Below are 27400 nucleotides of genomic sequence, written 5' to 3' on the forward strand. Positions count from 1 at the left end.
CGAAGGACACGTAATGCGGGCTTTTTGCCTAAATTGATTTGAGATTTTTTTGTTGACCTTTGTTACGTCATGCCGGTCTTCTCAAAATTGTTTTTTTTTGTTGGCCGGACCGTTTATTAGAGGTCAGTCATCCGGCACCGCCAGAGGGCACCCCTAATAAGGACATGTATGTGAAATATGGATTAGCCACTGTAAAGTATAGCGAACAACGGCATAAACGCACTAGGAAAGATCGGGAAAATCAGTGGCCACTGACGGGATCTTTTGTTCCCGATAAAACAGAAACACTAGGAATAGCCCTTTGCAGAAAGAGAACTACGTCAGCCATGCTTGACAGCTATGGTTTGTGGCAGAAAGAAGCAACTCAACGAAAGAAAAGAAACAAAGCTAGACTAGATAAGGAGATACGAAAAGCAGCTCACCAAGCTTGTAAAAAATTAGAAGAGGACATAAAAGAAAGAGAAACTGATAGAAAAGAACAAGAATCAAAGATTTCAGATCAATATCCTGTTAGAACGCCATCGACTCTTTACCCTGAGTTACCAAATAAACAAAAAGTAGATGATGATTTGTTATTAGGTCCTCCGATCATCTACATGCCACCTCCTTGTGACCCCACTCATCCTGTAGTACAACGTCAAGAATCCCAAAGTGTAGTCGAAGGACGCACCATTGCCTTGACTCTCATAGCCTCAGCACCAACAGAGTCTCTTGTGCCTAGTGCCTCATCAAAAGGCGCGTCAGTAGAAGCTGAATCAAAAGAGAAAGGGTTGCAGAGGATCCCACGATTAAGTAAAGACGAACGAGCAAGTATTGATAAAATAGTTAAAACGCTCGTAGATAGGAAAGAGATCGAAGAGTATATAACCGACATATGCAACTCCTATGTCGAAAACCACAAGCAACACTTCATTGTTCGCCTCTTATCACACACTCACTGCTTACGAAAAGAAGTACAAAGATGTAGGGCCCGAGCGACTAATGGCTCTTTATAGAAAGGTAGATACGGGAGATGAAAATGACTGCGATGTAGCAGAACTCTTCTCGTATACACTAGAGGTATTCCGTCATCTCATAGAACAAGGACGGGTAGTTGAGGATAAGACATCTGCAATGACAGGGCCCCCCGATAGAAAAACCGGATACCATGATGCCAATAAAAGAAGTTGCCCCTTATTGGGTACCCCCTAGAGGACAAGGGAACAATGAAGACATAAACCACCAGGATGCTAAAGGAAGGGTGGTCTACAATTGGGTATATCAACCATGGGACAGACAAGACATCCTAACGTTCCGTAAATCTTTACCGGATTTAGGTAAGAATCCCACCGCATGTTATACAGAATTAGGTACCGCTCTAGGATCATCCATTATGACACTCGCCAATATCGATTTAATCTTTGGGCTATGTCTGCCAGTGGATGTGTGGAAACAAATCAGGAGAGTAGACCACACAGAGCTGCTCGGCAATACCTGGAAACAACTCGGTGTTTTAGATAAACAGCAAAACCCCAGACAGAAACAGGTAAAAGCCAATCTAGACCTCCCCCGACAAAATAGTACAGAAAGTAAAGACTATAATCATGGAGAAAAGGATCGACTGGTCCATTGTAACCGCATGCCGCCAGAAACCACAAGAGGATGTCGGAGTATTTCTCCAGATTTGAAACACTGTTCTCCGATTACAGCGGACAAGACATGTCCACCGCAACCGGACACCACTTGTTTCTCCAGAATTATGTTAAGGGACTGTTACCAGAAGTATCACAAAAACTGCAGACCAGCAAAAGCAGCTGGGCGGCCTCTAAACCAGCGGCCATCCTCCAATGGCCCAGTACTATGAACACCAGAAAAATGAAATTGATAGAGCTATAGAAAAGAAGAAGAAAGACTTGAAAGAAAGGGTAATGATAGCGCAGCTCCAAGGTGTGAATACAGGAAGAGCACAATATAAGGGTGCATACCAACAGAATACCCCTAGGGCACAACCGCCTAGAGGTAATTCATCGACGCCATATACAGGACGACAAGACTTAGGATTGGATCAATGTGCATTTTGTAAAGAGTACGGACACTGGAAATCCCAATACCCGATTTTGCTAGGAATCGGTAGGGGCAGAGGGGCGAGGGAAATAGTAAGCGGACAGAAAGGAAGAGGACGTGGGAGAGGGTACACGAATGAAGCGAACGAAGAGAGGCCAGGCAGAGCAAACACATTTGATCATCCCAGACAGAATCAGTATCAGCAGTCCGATTTCGACAACACGTATGACTTTGCGTAGGACAGCCAAGGGCAAGGGAGGGATCCAGTCGAGCTCTATGTTGACCAGCAAGGCCCTTATGTTACCGCAAAGGTCCTGGGCACGGAGTCGCCATTTTTGGTAGACACAGGAGCAACACGTAGTGCACTACCCAAACGACTGATTCCAAGGGCACCCTTGTCTGGCTCACATATAACCTCAATAGGATTTGACGGTACGACCTCCACCAACCCTTTGTCCAGACCGATCCCTTTCAAACTTGGAAACAATGTTATCAACACAACGTTCCTTCTCTCGTTTAACACCCCAAACCCCATTATGGGCCTCGATCAGTTGAAGAATTTTCGTGCAACTATCAGATGTTCGCCGGACAGGGTACGGGTCATCTTATATGACAATCACCAACACCCGAGAGATAATCCACCCCAAAACATGTATCCCATTTCTGAGACAGACACATCCCTACTAGACACTTTACCCTCGCATCTATGGGCTAGGGCTGATTCAGACGTAGGACGAATGATGATTGACCCAGTACACGTGACAATACGACAAGACGCGACCTTACCGAAAGTACCACAGTACAAGATATCAGAGGGCGAGAAAGCATTGACCGAAATCATACAGTCACTGGTAGAGGCAGGAGTGGTAGAAGAGGTAGTGAGCAATGTTTGTAACAGTCCTATTTTACAGATCATAAAGAGACAGGGAGAGGGAGCTTGAAAAGCCTACCGCTTCATCATCGACCTGCGGGAGATAAACAAAATAGTAGTACCACAGTACCCAGTAGTTTCTGACATCACCACCATCCTGACCCTAACTCCGTCCACTGCTACCACTTTGACAGTTATCGATCTCAAAAACGCCTTCTTCTCCATATCCATTCACCAAGACAGTCACTATCTTTTCGGATTCACCCTAAGATCCCGCTCATATAGATTTTGTCGACAATCCCAGGGGTACAGAGAGAGCCCGAGCATCTATAGCCAGGCACTCAAAAGACAGTTTGATGCCGTACAGTTACCAGACGGGTGGTTTTGATACAGTATGTAGACTATATCCTTCTAGCAGCAGACACCACTCCACTAGCCGTCACAGCCACCATCCAACTCCTACACTTCCTTGCAGAAAATGGCCACAAAGTTTCTCGAAAGAAATTGCAGTTCTGCAAACCATAGGTAACATATTTAGGTCACCTCTTATCGAAAGAAGGGAGAAAACTCACACCGACATGATCCAGGCAATTCTAGACACTCCCGTTCCCAAGAATCAGAAGCAAGTCCGCTCTTTGATAGGACTCAACTCATTCTGCAGACAGTGGTTGCCGAACTTTAGCCTCATTGTCATACCCCTTGTCTCTCTCCTGGCCAAAGACACCCCCTCACCTTTCCCCTGGACACCCGAATGCCAGTCAGCCATCAAAGAATTGCGAGATGCCCTCTGTACGGCGCCTGTTCTAGGAACCCCAGACTACTCCAAACCATTCTTCCTCTACACACATGAAAGGGAGGGATGTGCATTGTCTGTTTTAGAACAAATTAGTCACAAACATCGCCCTTGGGCATATTTCTCTGCCACCCTGGACCCAGTAGCTAAAGCGTTCCCAGCGTGCTTGCGCGCTGTGGCAGCTGCAGCAGTATTCATAAGCCAGAGCGAAGGAATAGTGCTCTCCAATCCAATCACTGTGTTAGTACCCCATGCAGTCGACACTCTACTGAACCAGAACAAAACCTAACACTTAACTAGCGCACGACTAACAGGATACGAGTTGACCCTGCTAGCACCACACATCACTCTGAAGCGATGCACCACTCTCAATCTAGCCACTTTGCTACCCCTACCCGAGAAAGACCCTGGTGTGACCCCACTGCATGATTGTGTAACCCTCACTGACGAACAAACAAAGAGTAGAGTGGATCTCAGAGACACTGCCTTTTCAGAACCAGATGGGGAACTATGGGTAGACGGCTCGTGCATCAAACTCCTCGATGGCACCACCTCAGCCACATATGCCGTCACCACAGCCCGAACCGTCCTAGAAACAGCCCGCATTGCCCAACGATCTGCCCAAGCAGCTGAGCTCATTGCCAGTACGCCTTCGGGGTGGTTCACCAATTTGGGCTCCTGTGGAGAGAAAGAGGGTTTCTGACTTCACACGGCACGCCCATCCTACATGGAGATCTAGTCTCCGCATTGACAGAAGCAGTCCTCCTCCCCAAGAAACTAGCAGTAATTAAATGCCAAGCACATAAGAAAGTGACAGATCTCATTGGACAGGGAAATGCACTAGCCGACATTACTACCCGAGCCACAGCCAAGGACAGAACCACGACACGAATGTACGTGACCAGGTCACAAGCTGAAGAATGGACTGACACTAGAACTACTGTAAGGGACATACAAACGACAGGCACACAAGACGAACTGACTGAATGGGCTCGGGTGGGACTAAAAGACAAGGAAGGCTGCTACCTAATGCCTATCTGATCCCCATATTGACCATGGCACATTTGCCAGCACACATAGGATCTGCCCCCATGACCGAACTGATCACCAGAGAATGGCATAACAGCAAGATAACAGAATCAGCAAAGCGCCTAGTACAGCTATGCATAGTATGCCTGCAACACAACCCCGGGAAAGGGGCCATAGTACAACAGGGAGCGTTTGGAGTCCCTGATCACCCCTTCAAAGTCCTCCAGATGGATTACATCCAGCTGGAGAGGTGCCATGGTCTAAAATTCATTCTAGTGATCGTGTGCGCCTTTAGCAAATGGGTGGAGGCCTACCCCACCCGTGACAACCCCGCCTTAGCTACTGCGTAGGTATTACTGAAAGAGTTCTTACCACGTTATGGCCTTTGTAGAATTTTATGGAGCGAAAATGGCCCCCACTTCGTAGCAGAAGTAATACAGAACATACTGAAAGGGTTGGGGGTAAAGCAAAAGTTCCATGCCGTTTTCCACCCCCAATCAGCGGGCCTGGTAGAGAGACACAACGCCACACTAAAATTGAAACTAGCAAAAATAGTCGCCACAACTGGGTTGAAATGGCCCGACGCCTTCCCACTGGCATTGCTATCAATGCGCTGTACCCCAACCAAACACCGATTGACCCCCTATGAAGTAGTCTTCGGCAGGCCTATGAACAACCAATAATGATGTCCCGGACATACTAAAATCCGACTATTTGTACAAATTGACGAACAAACTAACACTTATCCACCAACAGGTGCAGGAAGCCATACCAGACGTATCCAGGGACCCAGGACATGATATCAAGCCTGGAGACTTTGTGCTGATGCAAAATTTTCAGAGGACAAAGAGTCTGGAACCCAGGTGGACGGGCCCCTGGCCTTCGAGTGGAAGGAAAAAGAAACTGGCTTCATGCACACCACTATAAGATCTCCCCGACACTGACAACCTGCGAAGAAGTGAACATCCAAGAAGAGCTCCTGACGAAGAATCGACCAACCTTGAGTTGCTACCCACAGACAGAGACACGTGAACTGGCAGTTTCCCGACCCCGACCCCACGGTACCATCCAAGAAAGGGTACAACTTGAGATAGACGAAAAAAGAGTGCTCCGACAAGCAGGCCACTAACAGTCAAAAGTCTCAGATCGGTAGCTAACACTACAAATGCTACCAGGAGAAACGCTAGATGAAAGTATGTGGTCCTGCCAGTCGTCAAACCTCCTGAAGATGATGGAAGAACCCTGACGACCAAAGAACCACCGCAAAGACTCCAAAATTGCCAAGTTACACAGCACAAAGACAATAGCACCCATGGCAGCATCTCTCACCTGCCTCTTGCTAATGGCCACAGTCTGGATCGTCGAAGAGAGTGCTCCCGCTTACAGGACAATGTCACCCACCATGCAACCCACCACCAAGCAAGAACACTATCTGGTATCACTGTCTCCACGCCTCCGAGAACGACGCAAAGAATTCTGGAATAATTCTTTCGTACAGTTATTGCACCAGCACAATCTTGCCGAAAATGCCACAAACTGTTGGATCTGTGGGTTGCTACCTCATGCCACTGAACATTGCATTCCTTTCATCCCTTCACCCTTTTCTGTTCGTGGATCCTAGCTCGCCTGGTTAATGCTCCTGCAAGAGAGCTACAAAGACAATGCCACATCCGATGGGACAATTAAGCAATTCTACGACGAGTTCTGGCTGAACCGAACAGGAAGAACGGCCGCTCCTTTTTGCCCTCTCACTTCAAATGAAACTTTCCCAATGAACATCCTCGCCAAAGAACGAGTGGAAATACAAGTGTTCAACAACCCAGCCAGACCTACCTTTTCCCACCTAAAGAAAAGAACTGCCGCAACTCTGACAGTGGCCCTATCTGTGGTGAACGTCTCAGGCCTTGTCTGCATCGAAGGCCACAGGACTAAGATCGTGGGTCACAGCACTTGTCAAATCACGAGGACTCTAAGCACTGCCGACCCCCCCACGTTTGTTGCATCACCCAACATGTACTTCATCTGTGGTACCAAAGCCTACACCTGGCTCCCAAAAGGCTGGGGGGGCACATGCTACATCGCCTTTGTTCTGCCTCCAACTTATACAGCACCTGCAGACCACCACAGAGAAAGGCGCTCCAAAGACGCAGAACAAGCAGACTCTGCCGCATCACAGTTTCTCGATGCAGCAAAAGGGCTCATCCCACTATGGGGACCAATGGCAAATAGCCGAGCTATCCGGCACCTAACTCAAGCAGTTGAAAAAGCCTTGAACGTCACTGCTGGCATCCTCACCAAAGACACAGCTGAGCTTCAGGCGATCTGCCTGGTGGCTTTACAGAACCGCATCGTTCTAGATGTGGTACTAGCGGATCGTGGAGGAGCATGCCGCATCATCGGAGCCAGTTGTTGTACTTATGTCCCTGACAACTCACCATCTGTTTACAAGGCAATTGAACGCCTCCACAGACTGGCAGCAGAAATCCATCAGGAAACAGAGACTTGGACACTTGGAAGCTGGTTTTGGGGCATTTTGAAAGAATGGGGTTGGAAAATAATGATGATCCTCTTGGTTCCAATCTTTGCAATATGTGGCTGCTGTTTGGGGATACACTGTATACCGCCCTTGTGTTCTCTTTGTCTGAACTCTTTGCGCCCTAAGACTGTGGACACTCGATTCGAAATATTGAAAGTAATGTATGACAGAAAGATACAGGACATTAAAGTAAACTGACAAGCTGGCTAGAATATGTTCAAAGGGGCGACTGTAAAATGTAAAGCGATAAACATGAACATTGCCGGCGCCATCTTGCTTAGCGAAGGCCTCTGCGTGCGCGTAAGCAGCAACTATTTTAGTTACCGCGGCCATTTCGTACACTGCTGGTCACCTGTGCGTCACCCTGACCTCGCTATCCTCCCCCCGCGCTCTAAGCTTGAACACACATACTGGGGTCGTAAAACCTTGTCAGCATGACAATGGCCCGGAGTCACTTCCCGCGCCAAACCCACTTGTCCTTTCATCCTCCACGCACGGGCAGGCCCCTTTGATAACCTCCTCCACTGCACCTGGCTACTCAATCCGGTCCCAGGCACTAACCGACCCCTGTGGACAAGTTTATTACCCACACACAGCAGAGCTTGTTCCACCAACAAAGGGTCCGGATTTAATCAGTGACACAACCCCTTATATCTGACCGATCCCACATGTTTTAGATCCTGTCGGACTGTCCAGCTGCGAGATAGCGATCATCTGTAAGATCTGGGTGGGGGACGATTGCTGCTAGGTGTGTGTGGGAACTAGCTTGAGGCGGGGATTCCAAGGATGTCTGACCATGCAATAAACTGATGCCAAGAATGTTTGACCATGTAATAAAGTGACGACCCTGTGTATACAAGCCTGAACCACAGAGATGCAGTTAGAGCACCTCCTGACGATAGCCCCGGTGTCCGAAGCGATGTGTTCTCCTCTGGAGTAATAACCGTGTTCTTCGCTTTCCAGTATCAAGCCTGCCTCGTTATTTTGATCGCTAATCTTAAAGTGAATTAGAGGTGGTTTGCACCAAGCGGCATCAATAGTCTTGGGAGTCTCGCTGCTTTTCATCAACTCTATGCCTCTCTACTCCACTCAGCTCAATGCCAATGCACTCTACCTTGTACAACTCCACTCTACACCACTTCACTCTACTCTGAAACCATTTACTCTATGCCACTGCACTCTGTTCCATTCTACTCCCCTCTACTTTAATCTGCACCACTCTACGCCACTACTCTACGCCACTGCACTCTACCCTGCACAACTCCTCTGTGCTGAAACAATCTACTCTACACCACTGCACTCTACTATACTCCATGACACTGCACTCTACTCTGCACAAATCTACTCTACGCCAATGCACTTAACACCACTTTACTCAAAATCACTGCACTCTACGTCACTCTACTCGGCACCACTCTGCTCTACGACAATCTACTCTGCAAGACAGCACACTCCGCCACAGAACTCAAAACCACTCTACACTTAGCCACTCTACACCATTGCGCTTTATGTCACTGCACTCTATGCCCCTCTATTCTACTCATCACTACTGTACTCTATGCCATTGCTCTCTGCACCATTGTATGCCAGAGCATTATACTCTGCACCAGTCAACTCTATGCCACTCTTCTGCACTCTACGCCATTACACTCTGCATCACTGCACGCCACTCTAACCTATTCTGCACCACTGAACTCCATGCCACTGCACTCTAAACCACCATCCTCTACGCCACTGCACTCTACCATGCACCACTCCACTAAACTCTAATCTGCACAACTCTACTCTATGCCACTGCACTCTACACCATTTTATTCAAAACCAATACACTCTATGCCAATCTACTCTACAACGCTTAACTTTAGGTCACTTCATTCAAGGCCTCTCTGTGACACTCCACAACACTCCATTCTAGGACGCTCTACTCTACTTTATGCCACTCAACTCCACTCTCTGCCATTCCACTCTTCTTAACTACTGCATTCTATGCCAATCCACTCTACGACAATCTATTTTCCTCTATGCCACTCTACAAAACTCCTATGCCACTCCACTCTGAGACCATTCCACGACATTCTATGCCACTCCACACTACGCCACGCAACTCTACTCCACTATATGCCCTGCCACTCTACAACACTCTAACCCCTCTATGACACTACTCAACTCTACATCACTCTACACCACAACACTCCATCTCCACTCTCATTTACCCCACTAACCTTTAGCCATGATGAACAGCAGCCACACTGGTGTATAACATTGGTAAAACGTATTGGCAAAGCCAATAACTCTTGCATAGGCAAGGGATATTGGCTTTGCCAGTGCTTTCTAGACGGTGTTTTTCCCAGCCAAATCTGACCTACTCCTGGCAGTCTGCTTGTTATCACACAAATGGACTCTCGAGTGGCACTGCTCTCAGCTGTCCACGAACTACCCAGTTTCAGACACAAAGTGAAGAGAAGACTGAGCAGCATTACCAGCACGCCCACATTTGACTTGCTACACTCTATTGAAGAAAGGCAGCAATCCTGAAACGCATGTCTAGAGATACACAGGACTGACTGCACCAACAATGGTGAATACTAAAGACTTTCAACTGAAGTGAGTGTTATCATGCACTGCATTTTCCACACTGTAGCTGGGCTGTGTGCTGGCATGTCAGGGGATCACTGACATAATATCGAGGGACATAATATCGACTACCTAAAATATCGGCGACAAAATATTGACAGACAGAATATCGACTGTTTCTACAAACAGGTAAGTACAAAAATATCGAGTAAAAAATATCGTTTACTAAAATATAGTTTGTAAAAATATCGACTTCAGTAAAAACAATGTTAAATTAAATTATTAAAAATTATTTACTAAAATATATTTAAAAATACTTAAATTAGCTTATAATAATTAAATAATTATTAAAGTTATAAAAAAAATCATATTTGTTAAAACATATATATATAGTAACATAATATAATTAAAAAAATATCCAATATTATTACCGTAGGATAGCGGAAGTGTAAAATTACTATTCCCACTCCAAAGAGTGCAACAGTAGATAAGGCGTTGGATAGCCTAGGGGTAAAAATTACTATTCCCACTCCAGAGAGTGCAACAGTAGGGAAAGGGTTGGATAGCGTAGGGGTAAAAATAACTATTCCCACTCCAGAGAGTGCAACAGTAGGGAAAGATATGGATAGCATAGGGGTAAAAATGACTATTCCCACTCCAGAGAGTGCAACAGTAGGGAAAGCGTTGGATAGCGTAGAGGTAACAATTACTATTCCCACTCCAGAGAGTGCAACAGTAGGGAAAGCGTTGGATAGCGTAGGGTTAAAATTACTATTTCCACTCCAAAGAGTGCAACATTAGGGAAAGCGTTGGATAGCGTAGGGGTAAAAATTACTATTCCCACTCCAAAGAGTGCAACAAATACCAATAAATAAATTTACATATTTAATTATTTAAAATTAAATTACTTCCCACCCTATTCCCCTATAAACCCACAACCCGCTACAAAAATTACATTAATTAAATTCACATAATTATCAATTAATCAATTCAATAAAATTAATTGGCAATTAAAATGTAATTAATTACAAAATAAAAATTAACTAACAATTATAAACAAATACCAATAAATAAATTTACATATTTAATTAATTATAATGAAATTACTACCCACCCTATTCCCCTATAAACCCACAACCCGCTACAGATTTAAATTACGCAAAATTTAAACATTAAATTCATTAATTAAAACACATTATAACATAAATAAACACTTTCCACACATAAAATACACTATAAAAAATTCGATATTATTAAATTTTCGATATTTTTAATAACTTATATTATGTACTTCGATATTTTGACTATCTATATTTTAAATTTCGATATTACATTACTTACCTTCAAAACGATATTTTTGATGTCTATGTTCTGTCCATTCGATATTATGTCCAGCCTATATTTTGAACTCGATATTATGTCCATTCGATATTTTGTAGTTGATATTTTGTCTGTTTACCCATGTCAGGTAGTGGGCTCCCGCCACCTTTTGTGATCAGATACAAAGTGGGCGGGAGTCCTGTTATATCCTGCCAGCCATTTAAACCACTCAAAGAGTGCAGATTTAATCGTCTAACGCTTGCTGGGTGTGCTAACACAAACCGGCCGCCGCATCGAGATACATATTTAAGCAAACCGAAATGAGGGGAGGATTGAAAGTACAGAAACACATATATAATGCAATGTCTAGGCTCAGAACGGGGTAAGGGAAATATTGAGTTTTAAAGGAGGATACTCAGCAGCAATGTACCAGTCATTCTGTCAAAGATCAAGCAATAAGCTGGAGGGAAGCCGGCAATTTAATTGGCCTCAAAATACTAACTTCCTATGGTCATTTTCCACTGGATAATAGCAGAATATTCTGAATTGCCAACACACTCAGACACAACAGGAAAGGACACATGGAAAGATGAGGAGCAATGCCGGATAAGATGTATATTTACACTCCAACTAGGCACCAAATATTGTATGGTTTTACTCTACTGAAGTTCTTTGTTGTCATGGTGACCACAAATAATAACATTCACAGGTCCGCTGGAAAAGTCAGTTTCGGGCTTTAAAGAGTTTTGCTTCCGCTTGTCCTTTGGCGAACTTGCATACTAGTTCATTTATTGGATAGATATATAGCATCTAAGAAGGTGAAACCAAAATCCTCTACAGCGGTCTGTAGCTAAACCCGCAAAATTAAACCAGCTGCTGCTGATCAATGAAAATAAAGGAAATTATGACAATGAAGATAACCAATGGCAAGTAATGGGCGGGCTCGAAGTCCTTTCTAAGTTTTTGCCCCCTTAAACTATAGATTGTTGCAAGCACCCGCACATGCGCTATCTCAGGCAGGACCTAAAAATGAACATTAACCACAGAATTAAGCACTAACCTTGGGATTCACAGTAGTGTGCTACTAGCCACAAAGACCTTCAATGTCTCGCCATGGGGTAGTAAGCGCTATAAACTCAACACACAAAATACAGCATAGTTACCAAGTGCTTAAATACCATAGATGGCACATTTACTCCTATTCTAGAGGTCAACACTGATATCTGGGGCTTGCAGTTGGTCTTGAAAATCTCAGCAGACTCAGCTGGATAAATAACAAAGGCTGGCTGCAAGTACCGTGCCCGATATTGGAAATGTGGGTGAATTAGAGTAGTCTAGTCTGTCCCAGTGGATTTTGGAAGAATAGCGTGGATGGCATTCAGATGCTAACTATCATTTGCATACTTGGCTGGCAATTATAAGGTTGGGATTTGCTGGGAAAAGCAGTGTGAGGCATGACTCCCATTTTAGCCAAAGTATGTCGAGGTTAAAGGGCAGCCTATTCTTTTTCCAATATTCAAATGGTGGCAAGATAGCTCAGTGGCTTTTACATCTTCTGTACAGATCTGTGTAAAAGCCACAAAGTAAGTGTTCGAATCCTAGTTGGGTTGGCTCAGCTTTTCATCCTTGCTACGCTGATAAACTAAGAACCATTAAGATTTGTACTATGATGGAAGGAGATGGTTGAGAGGTGCTTCAAGGCTCAGTGTTTTCAAGTCTGCACTTTTTAGAACATCCACAAAGTACACTCCAGTCGTTTATGGACAGATTTCACAGAAGGATCAAGGTACTCACTCTAGGACTCAAGTGAAGCGCAGTGAGTAGCTGTCAAATGCCACGTGGGAGCTGGTGGTCATCAAGGTTGTTCTTCAAAAGGACATTTTTTTTAAATGAAGCAGCTGTGATGCCTTCTTTTTATTAGAGATGTTTTATAATTTAGGGTGTTCGTAAAGAATCAATCAATCAAAACACTTGTATAGCGCACTACTCACCCGGAAGGGTCTCAAGGCGCTTGGGGGAGGGGGTCTGCTACTGCTCAAACAGCCAGGTCTTGAGTTGTCTCCTGAAGGCGAGATGGACCTGGGTCAGCCGAAGGTGGATGGCGAGGGAGTTCTATGTCTTGGCCGCCAGGTAGGAGAATGATCTGCCTCCGGCGGTTGCTCTTCGGATGCGTGGTACGGTGGCGAGGGCGAGGCTAGTGGACCGTAGCTGGCGGGTGGACGTGTAGAAGGTCAGGCGGTCGTTGAGGTACTTGGGGCCCAGGTCATGGAGAGACTTGTGTGCGTGGGTGAGGAGCCTGAACATGAACCTCTTGTTGACGGTGAGCCAGTGCAGGTCCCTCAGGTGGCCGGAGATGCGGCTGCGTCGGGGGATGTCCAGGATGAGTCGGTCAGGCGGAGGCGTTCTGGATGCGTTGGAGTCTTTTCTTTAGCTTGACTGTGGTTCCGGCGTAGAGGGTGTTTCCGTAGTCCAATCGGCTGGTGACGAGGGCCTGGGTGACAGTCTTCCTGGTTTCGGTTGGGATCCATCGCAAGATCTTGCGAAGAATTCGTAGGGTGTGAAAGCATGATGAGGAGACGGCGTTGACTTGTCTGGTCATCGAGAGGGAGGAGTCCAGGATGAAGCCCAGGTTGCGTGCGTGGTCTGTTGGCTTGGGATCGGTGCCCAGGGCTGGGGGCCACCAGGAGTCGTCCCAGGCGGAGGGCGATGGTCCCAGGATGAGGACTTCCGTCTTGTCTGAGTTCAGTTTCAGGCGGCTGTCCTTCATCCACTCGGCGACGTCTTTCATCCCTTCGTGTAGGCTGGTTCTGGCAGTGTCGAGGTCTCTGGTGAGGGAGAGGATCAGCTGGGTGTCATCGGCGTAGGAGATGATGTTGAGGTTGTGTTGGCGTGCGATGGCGGCAAGAGGTCTCATGTAGACGTTGAAGAGGTATGTAACTGTTACCACGCATCTTTTAGCACGAAATACTGTTACAACAAAACTATTACAACGCAGGACCCTTTACAACAAATACCTTTACAACGCATTACACTACAACGCAGATACTATTACAACGCATACCATTAAAACGCAAGTATAGGTAAGTTTATCTTTTTTTTAAAACATTTATATGGGGTATTGGGTTTGGGTTTTGGGGTACAGGGGTATTTTTTGGTTTCAGGGCTGGGTTTGGGTTTTGGTGTACAGGGGTATTTTTAGGTTTCAGGGCTGGGTTTGGGTTTTGGGGTACAGGGGTATTTTTAGGTTTCAGGGCTGGGTTTGGGTTTTGGGGTACAGGGGTATTTTTAGGTTTCAGGGTTGGGTTTGGGTTTTGGGGTACAGGGGTATTTTTAGGTTTCAGGACTTGGTTTGGGTTTTGGGGTACAGGGGTATTTTTAGGTTTCAGGGCTGGGTTTTGGGGTACAGGGGTATTTTTAGGTTTCAGGGCTGGGTTTTGGGGTACAGGGGTATTTTTAGGTTTCAGGGTTGGGTTTTAGGGTACAGGGGTATTTTTAGGTTTCAGGGCTGGGTTTGGGTTTTGGGGTACAGGGGTGTTTTTAGGTTTCAGGGTTGGGTTTGGGTTTTGGGGTACAGGGGTATTTTTAGGTTTCAAGGTTGGGTTTGGGTTTTGGGGTACAGGGGTATTTTTAGGTTTCAGGGTTGGGTTTGGGTTTTGGGGTACAGGGGTATTTTTAGGTTTCAGGGTTGGGTTTGGGGGTACAGATGTATTTTTAGGTTTCAGGGTTGGGTTTGGGTTTTGGGGTACAGGGGTATTTTTAGGTTTCAGGGTTGGGTTTGGGTTTTGGGGTATAGGTGTATTTTTAACATATATTTACCAATTCTTAAAAATGAATATAATTAATTAAAATATTTAAATAATTTGTAGTTACATTATTTCAAAATATTATATACTTACCTATACTTACGTTGTAATGGTATGCGTTGTAATAGTATCTGCGTTGTAGTGTAATGCGTTGTAAAGGCATTCGTTGTAAAGGGTCCTGCGTTGTAAAAATTGTGTGGTAATGGTATGCGTGGTAAAAGTATGCGTGCTAACGTCACATCCGTTGAAGAGGGTGGGGCTGAGTGATGAACCTTGCGGATCGCCGCAGATGACTTCGGTGGCCTCGGATCGAAACAGGGGGAGGCCGACTGTGTTCTTCCGGCGAGGAACGAGACGATCCACTCCAGTGCCTTCTCTTGGATGCCGATGTTGCTAAGGCGCTGGATTAGGGTGCGGTGGCAGACCGTGTCGAAAGCTGCGGAGAGGTCCAGGAGGATGAGTGCCGCTGTTTCCCCGTTGTCGAGCAGGGCTTGGATGTCGTCGGTGGCTGCGATGAGGGTGGTCTCGGTGCTGTGGTTGGCTCTGAAACCGGACTGTGAGGGGTCGAGGGATCCGTTAGTCTCGAGGAAGGCGGCAAGCTGTCTGTTGACGATCTTCTCGATGACTTTGGCAGGAAAAGGAAGGAGCGAGACGGGGCGGAAGTTTGAGGTCGGTGGGGTCGGCTGTAGGTTTCTTCAGTAGGGCGCTGAGCTCAGCGTGCTTCCAGCTCTCCGGGAAGGTGGCGGTGTCGAGGGAGGTGTTGATGACGTCTCGGATTTGGGGTGCGATGGTGGAGTCGGCCTTGTTGAAGACATGGTGGGGGCAGGGGTCAGTCGGAGATCCGGAGTGGTTGGTGTTCATCGTGCGGGCTGTGTCTTCGGTGGTCACCGTGGTCCAGGCGCGGAGGGTGGCGGTGGGGGGCGTCGGTTCGACGGTTGGGTGAGTGGATGGTGCGCCGAAACTGTTGTGGATGTCGGCAATCTTCCGGTGGAAGAACGTGGCAAGAGAGTCGCAGAGATCTTGTGAGGGAGTGATGTCGTTGTTGCCGGTGCTGGGGTTGGAGAACTCCTTGACGATGATGAAGAGTTCCTTGCTGTCGTGGGCGTTGTTGTCCAGTCGTTCCTTCAGTGATTTCTTCTTGGTGGTGCGGATGAGCTGGTGGTGCTTGCGGGTGGCATGTTTGAGGGCGGTCATGTTGTCGGTGGTCTGGTGGAGGAGCCAAGCTTTCTCAAGGGTGCGGCAGGTCTTCTTGGAGTCCTTGAGTTTGTCGGTGAACCAGGAGGCCTTCTTGCTTCTGGGTCTGCTGGGAGGGTTCTTCAGTGGTGCGAGGTCGTCAGCGCAGGCGGTTAGCCACTGGGTGAAGTTGAGGGCTGCTTTGCTGGGGTCCGTTGTGCTGGCGGGTGGGTTCTGGCTGAGGGAGGTGGTGAGCTGGTCGGCGGTGATCTTGCTCCAGCTTCTGTGAGGAACCTGTTGCGGGTGGTGGTGGGTTGTGGTTCTTCTGAAGCTGAAGTGGATACAGCTGTGGTCGGTCCAGTGGAGTACGGTGGAGTGGCTGAAGGTGATGTGCTTGCTGGATGAGAAGACAGGATCAAGCGTGTGGCCGGCAAATATATTGTCTGTACAATTATTTTGGTGCTGCAATAAAAATGATATTACAAAAAAATCAAACTTCTGGCCGGCGTAGTGGGTGGGGGTGTTGACCAGTTGCTTGAGTCCGAGGTTGGCGAGGTTGTCCAGCAGGGCGGCGGTGTTGCGGTCCTTGTTGTTTTCCAGGTGGAAGTTGAGGTCCCATAGGAGGATGAAGTCGGCGGAGGGGAGGGCGTGTGGGCTGATGAAATCCGTGATGTCTTCGCTGAATTGTGTGCGTGGTCCCGTGGGTCTGTAGATGAGGGTGCCTCTGAGGGTCGTCTTTGGGTCGGTGTGAATCTGGAAGTGGAGGTGCTCAGCGGCGGCGAAGGTGTCGTTGGAGTCGGTCGTGATGCGGATGGTGTTCTTGTGGACGATGGCGATGCCTCCTCCGGTCTGGTTGACGCGGTCCCTCCTGATGATCTGGTACCCGTCCGGGATGGCAATGGCGATGTCGGAGGCTGAGGAGGCGTTCATCCAGGTTTCCGTGTGGAAGGCGACGTCTGGTGATGTTGTGTCGAGCAGGTTCCAGAGTTCCACGGCGTGTCTGTGGATGGAGCGGGTGTTGAGCAGGATGCACTTGAGGTTGCTGCTCGTGTTTGGCTTGGCGGGTGCGGTGCAGGTTCGGAGGCAGGTGAACTTGCAGGTTCTGCAGGTGAAGGGTCCGTGAATGCGTTTCGGGGCGGCCCGGCAGCAGGCGGGGTTCCGGCCGGTATTGAGTGCGTTGAGGGCGGCGGCGTTGTAGGTCTGTCGTGAAGTCTTGCATCGGCGGTGGGGGCCAGGGGTCCTGGCGCTGGGCGCGGTCCCGGTGCAGACGGGCTTGCCTTTGGCGCACAATCGGCGCACAATCGGCAGGCCCACTGCGTGTGACCGCTGCGTGTAGGCGAGGGCGTCATAAGAAGGAGCCGGGAGGGAGGAGCAGCTGGGTGGCGGGAGCGGGGGCGGCGAATGGGCAGGAGGGGGGCGGGGCCGCAGGGAGGCAGCGGCAGGAAAGGAGGGCAGGGGGCGGCTCAGCGGTGGCTGGGTCGTCCCGTCCTGTGGAAAAGAAATGAAAAAAGACAAGGCAGCAAGGAAGAGGAAACGGGGGCGCAGCAAGGAAGAGGAAACGGGGGCACAGCAGAGTCACAAACAGCACAATAGATGAACGAGGCAGTAATACGAGGGCACAACAGAATAAACAATACGAGGGCACAACAGAATAAAAAAGCGAGTCAGCAGAACGAGGGCACAATACAATGAAAGCGAGGCAGTTAAAGCGAGGCAGTAAAAACGAGGGCACAGCCGGCAACAAGGCCAGTGAGGCAGTAGCAGGGGTGTGTGGGGGCGACCTCGCCTGGTAACAGGCTCAGCGGTCGCTTCAAGAAGAAGATTTTACAGTGAAAACTGCTTTTATACTTATACCCTAATTTGAGAAAGTGCCTTTTTCAATTGGATTTGAGACGGGATAGCAAAGGCAGATCTCTAAAGTTTCCCAGGTCCTTGCATGTGCAGCTCACAGAGTCCAGGATTGTGGTTTGGATGCTGGGATTTGTAGCCCTGTTTAGTCCACTAAAAAATTAGGACTACTAAACTAAAAATACAACACAAAAACCTTGACTGGTGAGCCACTCACGCATGGACCCAGAATACATTAGAACCCTGTAGGTGGTGGTATGGGAATGATGTAGTTTATCCCTCTGTGAAGTATACTCAGCCTGCTTTTTAGGTCTCGTAGAGAGACCTATTGCCGCCCATCCACAAAGCTGACTTTTTACGATCCGGGTTTTGACGAGTGCATGTGCTCTCGTGCACGAGCTTGCCCGAGCCTTCTGCCTGCCTCCTGCATTGAAGGCAATCTGCTTCTCCGTCCCCCTGGCAGCCAAACGCTCTTCAACGGGTTTGCTCCAAGCCCCCTGCCTGCACCACTCTCCATACTTCTCCTCCCACCTCCCACGGCCGTCCTTTCTGCCCGCCTCGCACCCGTCCTCCTTGCCACACTGCAGCCCCTCATGTTTATGACCTACCTACTTTCTCATTGTAATGCACACAGCGCTCCTTCAAGCTGAACAACAGAGGAGGCAACATCACATTGCGCACTCCCTGCCGCCCTCCTTTGTTGCACGAGTAGTTACAGTGAAGTTGTGCATCAGGCAAGCTGAACTCCTCTTGAAGTACACCGCTTTGTTTATGATAAGGTACTCAAGCGTGATGCTTCCCCAGCACGCGCTTGGCCTCACTTCTCATGCACACCCCATATGGTCGTTCCCTCCCACTCGCTCGCACATCAAAGGCTGCTGCTCCCCGCGCCACCCTCCCCCCCCCACACCAATGCCGAGAGCTTGTTGTTGGCCATATTATTCATAAGACATTTCTCTGATGTGCAAGCTAGCAGAGAAACCCCTCAGACGGTTTAAAGACTGACTTTGCTTCACCTTCTATTCATTTCTACCAGCCGCTGCGTTAGTGGAATACGGAAATAATGTTGGGGGGTGTCTGCGTCCCTTTTCTTGTAGTTGTCTGGTGACGTGCTCAGAGGTCTTCTTACTGCACGTTCAAAGCAACAAAGACCCCAAGGAAATAAGTTGCATTGCTAGAGAAACACTAGATGGCAGGAGAGCACACAATAAACCAAGTACATTGTTCTTTTTCGAGATCTCACACCGTGAATGCACGGCTAAGAGCGATCTCTTTATGCAGCGGTTCTTCCTGTTTGACTTCTCGTCACCCCCACTTAATTATTACTGGAAATCCCCATTGAGTCGTTATTAGAATCTGGACCCACCCCCAACACCAGAGTCACTGAGGACTTCGCCTTAGCAATTTAAAGTGATTTGAACCTCATAAATACAGAAATAAGCATTCGGCAAATAAATGCGCAAACGAAATATTTTACTTTAGCCACAAGCATTTTTTAACGAGATTTTAATGGGTAGGCCGGTTCATCTTCAAATTCAATTGAGACCATCTCTCTACATACTATATTGTGTTAGACATTCTTGCAGTAGTCTCACACATCAATCTGTTAATAACTTAATTTAAACTCGCTCTATAAATTTGTTTATGGGTGCACCGTTTTAACCATTTTTTAATGTTGGGTTAAGTCTTCACAAGGACGTCAGGCTTAGCAGAAACCCGTGCCCCCTCTAACACAGCAAAGGCCGCATCTGTGGTTTCTAGAAATGGGTTCCATGTATAGGATTCATTGTCTGACTTCAGCATGCACCTTCTCACAACCCCTTCGAGCACTGTTATCTTAACATTTGTGTTTCTCTCTCTTACGATGTCTGCCCTGCCACTATTTACTTGGTACCCTCACACCTCCTCACCCACACACACCCTCACTCACCTTCACCCCTCACACACCCTCACTCACCCTCACCCCCACACACCTTCACCCACCCCCTCACCCACCCCCTCACCCACCCACTCACCCACACCCTCACACCCTCACACCGTCACACACCCTCACATCCTCTCACACCCTCACATCCTCACACACCTTCACACCCCCTCACACCCTCAACCCCTTATCCTCACACACCCTCACACCCGCACAACCCTCACACACCATCACACCCCCTCACACACCCTCTCACCTCACACACCCTTTCACCTCACACACCCTCACCCACCCTCACACACCCTCACACACCCTCACTCACCCTCACTCACCCTCACCCTCACTCACCCTCACCCTCACTCACCCTCACCCTCACTCACCCTCACCCTCACTCACCCTCACTCACCCTCACTCACCCTCACTCACCCTCACTCACCCTCACCCACCCTCACCCTCACTCACCCTCTCACATCCTCTCACCCTCACACATCCTCACCCACCCTAACACACCCTCACCCCCTCACTCACCCTCACACCTCCTCACCATCACACACCATCACATCCTCACACCCTCACTCAACCTCACACCCCCTCTCACACCCTTACCCTCACACCCTCACCCCCCTCACCCGCACACACCCTCACCCGCACACACCCTCGCCCTCACACACCCTCACCCTCACACCCCCTCACCCGCACACACCCTCACCCGCACACACCCTCACCCTCACACCCTCACCCCCTCACCCTCACACCTCCTCATCCGCTCAACCCTCTCACCCTCCCACACCATCACACCCTCGCCCTCACCCTCACACCCCCTCAGACCCCCCCACTCACCCTCACTCACTCACACTCATACACCCTCATCAGCATAGCATAACAAAACATAGCATGGCATAACAAAAAAGCATAGGATACACAACCTCACAACCCTCTCACCCTCTAACACACTCACCCTCACTCACCCACCCACGAACCCTCACCCACCCACCCTCACTCACTCACCCACCCTCACTCACCCACCCTCACTCACCCACCCACCCTCACTCACTCACCCACCCTCACCCACCCTCACTCACCCTCACCAGCATAGCATAACAAAACATAGCATAGCATAACAAAACAAAACAAGGCATAGGATAGGCAAACATAGCATAGCATAACAAAGCATAGCATAACAAAGCACAACAAAACATACCATAGCATAACAAAACATAGCATAACAAAACAAAGCATAGCAAAACAAAGCATAGAATAGTATAACATAGCATTGCAAAACAAAACATAGCAAACACAACAAAGCATTGCAAAACAAAACATAGCAAACACAACAAAGCATAGCATAACAAAGCATAGCATAACAAAGCATAGCATAACAAAGCATAGCATAACAAAGCATAGCATAACAAAGCATAGCATAACAAAGCATAGCATAACAAAGCATAGCATAACAAAGCATAGCATAACAAAGCATAGCATAACAAAGCATAGCATAACAAAGCATAGCATAACAAAGCATAGCATAACAAAGCATAGCAAAACAAAGCATAGCAAAACAAAACATAGCAAAACAAAACGTAGCAAAACAAAACATAGCAAAACAAAACACAACATAGCATAGCATAACAAAACATAGCGTAACAAAGCATAGCATAACAAAACACAACATAGCATAACAAAACATAGCGTAACAAAACATAGCGTAACAAAGCATAGCATAACAAAGCATAGCATACCAAAACAAAGCATAGCATAACAAAGCATAGCATACCAAAACAAAGCATAGCATAACAAAGCATAGCATACCAAAACAAAGCATAGCATAGCATAACAAAACATCTCATAACAAAGCATAGCTTAGCAAAACACAACAAAACATAGCATAGAATAACAAAACATAGCATGGCTTAACAAAACATAACAAAACATATAATAGCATAGCAAAACACAGCATAGCATACCAAACACAGCAAAACATAGCATAGCATAACAAAACATAGCATAGCATAACAAAACATAGCATAACAAAACATAGCATAGCATAACAAAACATAGCATAGCATAACAAAACATAGCATGATATAGCAGAACAAAGCATAGCAGAACAAAGCATAGCAGAACAAAGCATAGCAGAACAAAGCATAGCAGAACAAAGCCTAGCAGAACAAAGCCTAGCAGAACAAAGCCTAGCAGAACAAAGCATAGCAGAACAAAGCATAGCAGAACAAAGCATAGCAGAACAAAGCATAGCCTAGCAAAACACAACAAAACATAGCATAGCATAACAAAACACAACAAAACATAGCATAACGTAACAAAATAAAGCATAGGATAGTAAAACTAAACATAGCATAGCATAACAAAACAAAGCTTCGGATAGCAAAACAAAACATAGTATAGCATAACAAAACATAACATAGCATAGCATAACAAAACATAGCATAGCTTAACAAAACATAGCATAACATAACAAAACATAGCATAACAAAACACAACAAAACAGCATAGCTTAACAAAACAAAACATAGCTTGGCTGAACAAAACATAACAAAACCTAATAGCATAACAAAACCTAATAGCATAGCAAAACACAGCACAGCATAGCATACCAACACAACAAAACATAGCATAGCATAACAAAACATAGCATAGCATAACAAAACATAGCATAGCAAAACAAAGCATAGCATAATAATACACAACAAAACATAGCATAGCATAACGAAGCATAGCATAGCAAAACATAGCATAACAAAGCATAGCATAGCAAAACATAGCATAGCAAAACATAGCATACCATAACAAAACCGCATAGCATAACAAAACAAAACATAGGATAGCAAAACATAGCATAGCATACAGCATCACTCAGCACCACTACAGCATCACTCTGTGGCACCACAACATCACTGAGCTCCACCACAGCATCCATCTGTGCAACCATTCAACAACAACTGGTTCAAATATGTTATCTCAATGTTTCAAGCTTTATTACAAATGTAACAAAAAGATGTTACTATTTGACATATGTTCTTGGATTTTCGTCACAATAAAATACACTGAAGATAATCTTCACAAATGTTATTTACAAAAGTTTAAGCTATTGCCATTATAAATTACAATAACTTTTATTTAAGTATTAATTATTAAAAAAAAAAAACCATTGTTATTTGTAATATCAATACATGTAAGTCACGTAAATACAACACATATTGCATTAAAAATGCTATAGGTGTCACATTTGCGAAAGTTATAACTATTGGCATGGTAAATGACAAAGCTATTAATTTCGCTATTTTCAAAAACAAAACCTAAATAAAAAAAATTCATTTACAATACCAATAGCTCAAACATTCCTAATACGAGACCTATCGCATTGCAAATGCTTGTTTTTTATATCCTAAGGTATCCTGTTTTCTAGGAAATATTTAGACGTATGACTGCTACTGGTACCTGAACCCTTTTGTCAGGACCATGAACAAAGGAACCTGCTGTCTGTCCACGGAGTAAATCGGCTTTCCCCTTAATCAATAATCTAGCAGGCGTCTCTTATCTTGCAGGCGCGGCCACAGAAAGCCAACAACTGCATTGCAATTCCAGATCTGACTTCTATGCTGGTCATTTCTGCCCAGGAATGTCTATGAGAGGGTGAACACACATTTTCCATTCTTGTTGAGATCAGTTATTTGCAGTACCTTTAAGAAATAAAAGGTCCCCATCATTGCTTTATACATTTTGGGAGAGCAGCTGCAATACCTTTTTTTACACGGAGAACGGTAGCAATGTTGTAGACATCCTCTCGACATCATTTCTCGCTAAACATGCATATTCAGGCCTTCACAAATATTTCATGTTTTTCTTATTTTTTTTAATGCAGTGGATTTCGGTAGAATTTCCCTTGGAGCGCTGATCAGCCAGTGGCCAAACGTGACCTCTACATCCTCTTTGCTGGTTTAGCGAAAGACGCGGAGATCCCTGTGCAACCCAAGAGCCACAGGGTCGTGGTCACACGTCGCCTCTCCCCCTCCTAATGATGAATACAGAGCCAACAGAAAATATCTACAACTAAAACGTCAAGGGAATCGTGTTTTGTGCTAGAAGTCAACATTTTACTGCAGAAACGGAAGAAAGACTGTCAGACATGTTAAAGTTTGACTGCTGATTTTTAAAAGCAAAGCCTCGAGTTAAACTAGCATTTTTACTAAATTACGTTAGCGTCATTCCACCTATTTTGTATGTATATAACTATAATATCTAATAAAAAACATGCTATTTTCTGTACACATTAAAATATAAACTCGTGTGGCATTTTTGAAAGCAGAAAGCCAAACTGAGTTTTAAATACGCATTTTCAGTTAGGCGAAAATAAATAGTTTTTTTTTTTTTAGCCTTAATCATCCCAATTTTTCTACTGGGCTCACACCACCCACGTCCTTGCCTCGGTGCCAGGTGTTTTTAGGCCTCTCTTACAGACAGCTCTCAGACATCTGCTGTGGAAAGACCTCTTGTGGACCGTACCCCAAACGTACAGCCAACCCACTGCTTACCAGTGGTTGGCTTTCTTGTCACTCATTTGCTTGCTTCTTATTCAATGGATTTCCTTCCTCTTCTTGAGTTTGTCCCTGGAGCATAGTGTATCTACCATCCACTTGCTTTCAGGACCTTTATCCTTCCACGCCTTAAATTAAAGGGAGTACTTTTTCTCTCGCTTTTGAAACTTCATTTCAGTGTTTGAGTCTTTTGCTCTCTCTCTCCCAGTCCCCCTTGACAAACTCCTCCCTGCATTCTGTGTAGCTGTCCTACCTCCCCCTTTGCTCCCTGCTTTTTCTATCCATTCTCTAGTTTGTAGATATATATATATATATATATATATATATAGCGCAGATTAAGTGACTTGGCCAGAATCACAGGATGTGGTAAGTGTCACGTGGTAAACGTCATTAGTGGTAATGCCTTCTTGGTAAATGATGTTTCCCCACAGGATGTTGCGCAGACAAGACTCGAACCTGGATCTACAGCCCCCAAGTCGGTAGCTCTAAAGCTGCGCCACACCCTCTAGCTCCTCAGTGGTGTTACTCGCCCTCACTCCTTCCTGCTCATTCTCTCTGAGCCCATCCTGTATTTTTTTAATTATATATTTTTTTTAATTTTTGGGGGGTAGGGGTTTAGGGAAGGGGTGTGGGATTTTGAGGGCTGCTGCAATTTGGCAAGAAGCTGCTCCGCTCTCCCACCTTTGATTTTTTTTTTTTAATTTACCACTTCAAGATGAGAGTCCACCATCTTGTGGTAGAAGAGTAAAGGAAAGCCAGAATGACTGTAGCGTCATGAAGTTTTTGCATGCAAGAGTGTTGACACATGCACACGTATACATCAAATTGGGGACAAAAGCCAAAACAGGCACGGCATGTCACTTGTGTGCATATGTTATCATGAAGGTTACAGATTTTTAGTTTTTTAATACACCGATAGCAAGCTTTTATTTTTGCACTATTGTTCAGCATTGTCAAAAAGCTTTGGCAAAGCCAAAGGTACAATCTATTAACTTTGATAATGATCATGCTTGTTGTTAGAAAGTGCTTGATGTAGGCAGTTTCAAGTCTGTTCAGCAGTACACAAAGTTACATGGCATGGTTAATGACAGAACTGACCAGCACGCCCACAGTGCATTTAATGAAGATGTATGGTGGAAGCGCTCCATGTGAGAAACTAAGGGAAAGTGAGGAACTCAGTTTGTGAGCTTTTTGGTGCCCCATGTTGAGGCTTTAGAGGTACAGTGAAAGAGGCTCATGTGCTTGTCTCTGACCATGTACAGGGCTTTGCTGACTTTTGCCTAGGTTAACGTGATACAAATACCATATACATACCCACAAGTGTATAAAAATACACATCCAAGCAAGTGACTTTCAAAGTATATATTTATTGAGTGGGCTTAACCAGTAAACGTTCTTAGGCATTCTAACAAAGTCAAACCGTTTTTAAAAAGTGGACATTTTATGATAAAGAAGCAAAAAAGATATATTTTCTGTAAACGTAAGGGAAGAGAAGAAACTTACCTGCACCCCAGAGATCAAAGAATTTTGTGTCCATCACTTGGCCAGTATTTCCTAGGGAGAAGTTTACATTTAGACAGGAGTATAAACAAACCTCAGACCTACAAAATTCTACAACAAGAAACATGTAATAGCAACGTACCAATAAAAGGTTCCCTTGCATAGGTTTACAATTAGGTATCCTTATAAACAATCATCAATTTCTACAGAAATGCACGATGGGAGCATTCTCGATCAGAATGTCAGCAATTGCTTTCTGGCACAGGTTCACATTTAGATATGAATATAAGCAATCACCGTATCTACAAATATTTACAGCAGAAAGTCATTAGCTTTCTTGCTTAGGATTACATTTAGGTAGAAGTATTGTCAACATGTCCTACAGACATTTAAGCAGAAATTATTTACCAGTACCTTTTAACCAAAGGCATCCTGGTCAGGTGTACATTTAAATAAGATTATTAAAAAAACAACCTGTCTCTAAAGATGTACTACAGGAAGCATCCACCAGTGCTGGGCCACCCAAGTCTTCAAACACAAGTTTAAAGTTAGATTTGAGTTTGAGCATTTACCATCATTTACAAAGATGCATAACAAACCATCCACCAGCTCTGTGCAACTTTTGTAAAATCAGCCTTGCACCAAGAAACCATACAGGATTTTAGATGTGTAACTATGAAGAACAGGGATGTTTTCCCCCAGTGTTCGGAGTAACATTAAATAGACCAGAGGAAAGCCATTATATACAGTTCAAAATGTTAAAACAGCACAACATTTCATGTTAATGCAGGTCAGCTTCACAATATTTGCGAAAAGTTTCATGTAAATATTTGTCATAAAGCCTTTGTAAAGGAAGAACAAAGCCAAAAGAGGAAGTATGTAGAGATAAGGCCCATGTGCACACTACAAAACGCCTGGCCCATGAGACACTAATTAACCCGATGGAAAGACTAAGCAAATTAGAATATATGATGATACAACGATTTCCGTTGCAACGCATGCCTTTACCACGCATGCGTTACAACGGAATTCGTTTAGCACGCATAAACCTTTCACCGACTATTTGCGTGGTGACGTCATACGTCGTTAAAAAAAAACGGCATTTTTTTACCGATTTCTCTTAATCGACTCTGATGCCGACGTGACTTATGGTGAGTTGTTTTATTTGGGGGGGAGACCCCCCCAAGCCCCCTCTTTTTTTTTTTTTTTCTTTTACCACATATGCCTTTACTACAAACATCGTAGTAAAGGCATGCGTGGTAAAGGCATTAGTTGTAACCACGCATGCGTTGTACTGCATGCGTGGTTAAAGATTTCGTGGAAACGGCTTCGTTGTAAAAGCCGTTTCCCAGCAAATTATTGCTTCGTATCTGTGAGCAGCAGGGCCGGACAGGCTGTAGCGGGCATGGGCATTTCCCAGGTGGGCCGCCAGG

General features: G+C 45.8%; 1 protein-coding gene across 2 annotated transcripts in view; it reads right to left on the reverse strand.

Moving 5' to 3' along the window:
• The window catches only part of FAM3C (FAM3 metabolism regulating signaling molecule C), a 438009-nt gene that overhangs the window by 91803 nt on the left and 318806 nt on the right, over positions 1–27400 (reverse strand). For both annotated transcript variants that reach the window (XM_086966876.1, XM_086966871.1), the window contains exon 7: positions 25971–26021. In XM_086966876.1, coding sequence (XP_086823002.1) covers positions 25971–26021 — 51 coding nt within the window. The remainder of the gene's footprint in view (positions 1–25970; positions 26022–27400) is intronic.

Source organism: Lissotriton vulgaris, chromosome 1_1 (genome assembly GCF_964263255.1).
Source record: "Lissotriton vulgaris chromosome 1_1, aLisVul1.2, whole genome shotgun sequence".
Taxonomy (NCBI): domain Eukaryota; kingdom Metazoa; phylum Chordata; class Amphibia; order Caudata; family Salamandridae; genus Lissotriton; species Lissotriton vulgaris.